Source organism: Etheostoma spectabile, chromosome 17, assembly GCF_008692095.1.
Source record: "Etheostoma spectabile isolate EspeVRDwgs_2016 chromosome 17, UIUC_Espe_1.0, whole genome shotgun sequence".
In the NCBI taxonomy this organism is placed as follows: Eukaryota; Metazoa; Chordata; class Actinopteri; order Perciformes; family Percidae; genus Etheostoma; species Etheostoma spectabile.
In genome coordinates, this window is record NC_045749.1 from 1934242 (window position 1) to 1939289 (window position 5048).

Consider the following 5048-nt stretch of genomic DNA (forward strand, 5'->3'; position numbering starts at 1 on the left):
CGTGTGTGTGTGTGTGTGTGTTTGCGTGTGTGTGTGTGTGTGTGTGTGTCTAGCCTCAGGACATCCAGAAGTCAGTGTTGAAAGGGATCATCAACAGCTTGCTGAGGGAGTGGAAAGGGTGAGTCCACCGCTGGGACACTTTCTGCATTTTCTTTCATGCTTGTGCTTAATTTTGTTTTCTACTTGATCTCTTTCAGCTTCAATCTCATTTCCAAGCAATACATTTTCAAATCACAGTTTATTCATAAAAACAAAAAAAATTGGCAAGAAGGTAAAAACAATAAAACAGAACCTGTAACTTTACTACAATAATAATAATAATAATAATACATTTTATTTAACAGCGCCTTTCTAAACAATCAAGGACGCTTACAGACAAAAAAGGACAGATACAGGGAACATAAAAGTGTAAGTAGTAATAACAAAACAAATAAAACAAAAACAAAACAAACAAACAAAAAACAAAACAGGAACGTGTATTACAGATAAGCGAGCTGGAACAGATGGGTTTTAGTCTAGTTTTGAACGAGGGAGAGAGTTGAGTTGCGGAGGTCGGGTGGGAGTGAGTTCCAGAGCGGGGAGCAGAGCGGCTGAAGGCTCTGGTCCCACGGTGATGAGTCGAGCATGGGGGACAGTGAGGTGGAGGGAGGAGGAAGATCTGAGGGAGCGGGAGGGGACGGCAAGGTAGGAGAGTTCTGATAGATGAGGGGCAAGGTATGGACGGCTTTGAAAGTATGGAGAAGGATTTTAAATTGTATTCTGAATTGAACCGGGAGCCAATGGAGCTGCTGAGAACCGGGGTTATATGATGATGAAATAGGGGGGTTGGTGATGACACAAGCTGCTGAGTTCTGAAGAAGTTGAAGTTGATGGAGGGATTTTTGAGGAAGGCCAAAAGGAGAGAGTTCCAGTAGTCAAGGCGGGAGGTGACGGGTGTGGATAAGGATGAGGCAGTGTGAGTGGTAAGGGAGGGACGGAGGCTGGTTTTGTTGCGTAGGTGGAAGTATGCAGACCGGCAGATATTTATTATGTGTGACTGAAAGGAGAGGGAGGAATCGAGGATGCGCCCAGACTCTTGACCTGAGGGGAAGGGGAGGACACAAGGATGTGGGTCGCATTGGTCAGAGAGAAACTATTGATTTTGGATAGGGTGGACTTGGTGGCAAAATGAATACAAAATGAATGTTCTTCATATTTATTTAGGTGCGGTAGTTGGACTAAAATTAAGAAATAATCCCAGTTCCATTTCTGTTTCTTTGACTTCTTCACCAGGCTTAGCAGAGAGCTTGCATGGTTTTTGGTGGTTTCTGGGTGATATGGCGCCAATCTTCCATCCCTGGGACTGTTTAACCTAGAGGGAAAGCTAATGAAAGCCTCTAGAGACATTCAACACAACTAAATTGTTGGCAATGGGTTAAGCACCCTAAGGCTCTGAAAAATATCAGAAAAAAAGCATAATGTTTAAAAACCAAAATGTTGAAAGAAGCGACCATAACCTGTTCTACTAAGTGTAAACAGTGCCAGAAACCACACCCTGAACACCCCACCCCCCTCCGGGAGGCGGCTCAGGTCTCTCTGCACCCCAACCAGCGGGTTCAGAGGAAGCTGTCACCCTACTGAACTCTAGCTCTGCATCCAGAATCCTAAAAAATCAAAAACATTGAAAAAGCAACACAGAAATTGTTAAAAAAAACAAAAAACTAAAACATAATTAAAAAAATTTAAAAAATGTCAAAAAGTGACAAAAAATTGAATAAAATTGACAAAAAAGTCAAAGTGTAGAAAAAGAACAACAAAGTGTTGACATTTCAACCCAGAAAAACACAAAGTTGGTTGATGAGAAGACAACACAGGGGATAAGGAAAATGATAATACAATGCACATATTTATATTTAACTTATATTTCTCTAAACCACTTTATATTTTTATATTTCTCGTCCTGTCTATACTTTGCATATCGCATTGCACTTTTCTGCTCATTTCGTTCTGGGTTGTGGTTGTCTTTGTACTTTAGCACAATGACAGTAATCTAATTTCAAAAATAAATTCAGAAAAGCATCAAAAATTCCAATGAAAGTGCCTAAAATGTGGGAAAAAAGTGTCTCAATCAGGATAAACAGTGCATGTAGCATGTTTTCTGCTTATTAAATAAATGAAAAGAATCTATATGAAATACAATATTGTAGTTCCTAATTTTGTGTGGACAGACTCTCTGAGGTGCGCGTCAAATCGACAAAATCTCTGCTTTTGGGTATTTTTTCTTTTCGAGATCATTCGTCACTCACACTCCAAATTAGGAGACAGGGAACCTGTGCCTGTGACACTTGTTCTCTGCCTCTCTGTGCGTAGTTGTTGAGTAAAATTATCTCCTTACACACTGCTCTACGACAACTTTGCCGCTCAGTGTACAGAAAGTTGAATTTTGAATATTTTGATATGAAACCCATAGGGATCAGGTTATATGCAGGAAACCTTTAAAAGGTTAATTTAAGAGGATGTGTAAAAGTCAAGAAAATGCCATTTGACCCTAGAGAGTTATATACTTGCCACATGAAAATGACATTTTATTAAAAACTTTGGTATAAAATGAATGTAACGTGCAAGGAACAGAATGTATAGCGTTGTCAAAATGACGTAAATATTAGTATTAGGCAGTTCAGCCGCTGGTTGTTCAACATCGACGACAACAAATTACTTTTATAAAGTTTTGGCGCTATGTATCGCCATATATCCCAGCCCTAGAATGTTGCAGCGCAGTCATTCTTTTGTGTGACATGTTTTTTTTGTGTGTTTTCGGATTTCAGGCCTCGAACAAAAGATGACCTGCGAGCTTACTTCATTCTGGTTCAGGTGAGACGGAAAATGAAATGTAATATTCTTATATGGCGCTTTTCTAGTCTCACTGACTACTCAAAGTGCTTTTACATAGTACGGGAATCATTCACACACATTAACACTCCGATGGCTCAGCATTGGGGGCAACTCAGGGTTCAGTGCCTTGCCCAAGGGCACTTTGATATGGGACTATAGGGCCAGGGATCAAACCCCCAACCTTCCAATTGGCAGCGACCGCTCTACCACTGAGCCACAGCCGCCCCCGCAGACTCTCGGTTTGGATTCAGTCCCGAGGAAGGAACACAGGTTTTCTGGGTGAAAGTATTTTCGCCTGCTTGAAAGCGGTGTTTTATGTTGACACCATGTTGGGATATTTCATTTTAAGATTATTTTCCATTGAATATAGAAGTTCATAAATAAGTGTTTTGGCATGGCTGGCCGATGGGCGCTATATCCGTGGTGGTATTGCAAGGGGGGGATGGGCACGACCCCCCTTCTGCTTTTTCTTTTTACGTATCACAACCCGGTTATTAGCATAGTTACAAATATCCGTGTGTTGGTGAAAATGTAATCCAGAGCAACTGGGCCTGTGTTGATCCCAGACGCACGCTGTCATAAATCAATGTCTTTAATTAAAAGCCGTCGGCCGCTGTTCAACACCCAGGGTTGCAACAGGATCACAAGCGCATTGGGTTTCTAGTGCTGCTTCTGAGCCGTGAAAAGGATCCGTCTTGATCATTGTCTTCTCTGTTGTGTTGCATTCAAGCTGCTATACTTCTATATATATATATATATATACTTATAGTGTGGGATCAATAGAGTCCATTTTATTTTATCATGATTTTGCAGCCATGCTAAGGAAATCCATACTTTCTGTAAAAAAAAAGAAGTCCTTTAATCCTTGATATATTCTTAAAATGGTAATAGGCTGATTTTATTAATGTCCTGTAACACCAAACAACCGCTTTTCTTTTCTTTTTCGTTCTTTCATTTTTCCCACCCACCGTTCTTTCTTGTCTCCCATCTTTTTTCTTTTCTCATCAGTGCTGGGGGACAGAAATCTTTTCCTCATACCTCTCTCTGACCCCCTCCTTTTCAGCCTTTTATTATTCTGTCTTTTTTGTTTGTTGGGTCCTTTCTTTGATCCTGTTTGATCCTATATTCAATCTCTCCCTTTCCCTCTTTTTTCCCTCTCTCTCTCTCTCTCTCTCTCGCTCCCTCTCTCGCTCTCTACAGTCCGATTTCCATAAATGGATTAGAATCAGATAAAGACAGGAATCCACAGTAGTTCCACTGTGGTTCCACGCTCCATCAAACCACACACACACACACACACACACACACACACACACACACAACCCACACACCACGTCTGATTTTGTCCCTTTGACTCTGACGACTCGCCTGGTCTTCCATCTCTCATAGAACACAACCACAAACACGCACACACTCATGCGCACACACATACACACACCCACCACACACACACACACACACACCCCACACACACACACAACACACACTTGGGACTTGGCAGGACATGTGGAGTTGAGGACTGCTTTTTCCTGTATGATGACGACTCTCTCCGTTACGGTTCTGAAAGCTGCACATTCAACTTGTCCCTCTCTCTCTTTGTCTGAGTGTTTGAACCGTTTGCAACACATTTAAACCCCTAGCTCTGATTGATATAGATATATATATATATATATATATAGCAATTGTAAGTCGCTTTGGACAAAAGCATCAGCTAAGGGACATGTAATTTTGATCCAGCTTGAGTCGGATCTGAAGACCCCGACCATACAGTAGTCCACTCCGTCTCCATTTTCTTTTCATGGACGGGACAGAAAAATACTCCCAGACGTCGTCTGTGCAAGCAGCAAAATACGACATATGGGTCAAACAAACACAGGTCTTTACCCCGGGGGAGCAGTGTCCATGTCCCGTTTTGACATACAAGGACTTTCAAGCCAGAGAGGGGAGTTCCCTTCTCAGGGAAAAGTAAAGCCTTTCACCCAGTAGTCCTTGGAAGGGTTTTAATCCAAACCACACTCTTTTTACTAATCTTAAAGTGCCCATATTATGAAAAAAAATCCCTTTTTCTGGGATGTGGGGGGTTATTTTTTGTCTCTGGTGATTCCACACGTATACAAACTTGGAAATAAAACTATCCATGGTGTTTTGAGTGAGATCTGGTTTCTGAATGTCCTCTG

At 41.5% G+C, this 5048-nt stretch overlaps 1 protein-coding gene across 1 annotated transcript in view; it reads left to right on the forward strand.

Moving 5' to 3' along the window:
• hectd2 (HECT domain containing 2) overlaps window positions 1-5048 on the forward strand; it is a 62047-nt gene that overhangs the window by 18245 nt on the left and 38754 nt on the right. The window contains 2 exon segments of the mRNA XM_032541664.1: window positions 54-118; window positions 2805-2850. Coding sequence (XP_032397555.1) covers window positions 54-118; window positions 2805-2850 — 111 coding nt within the window.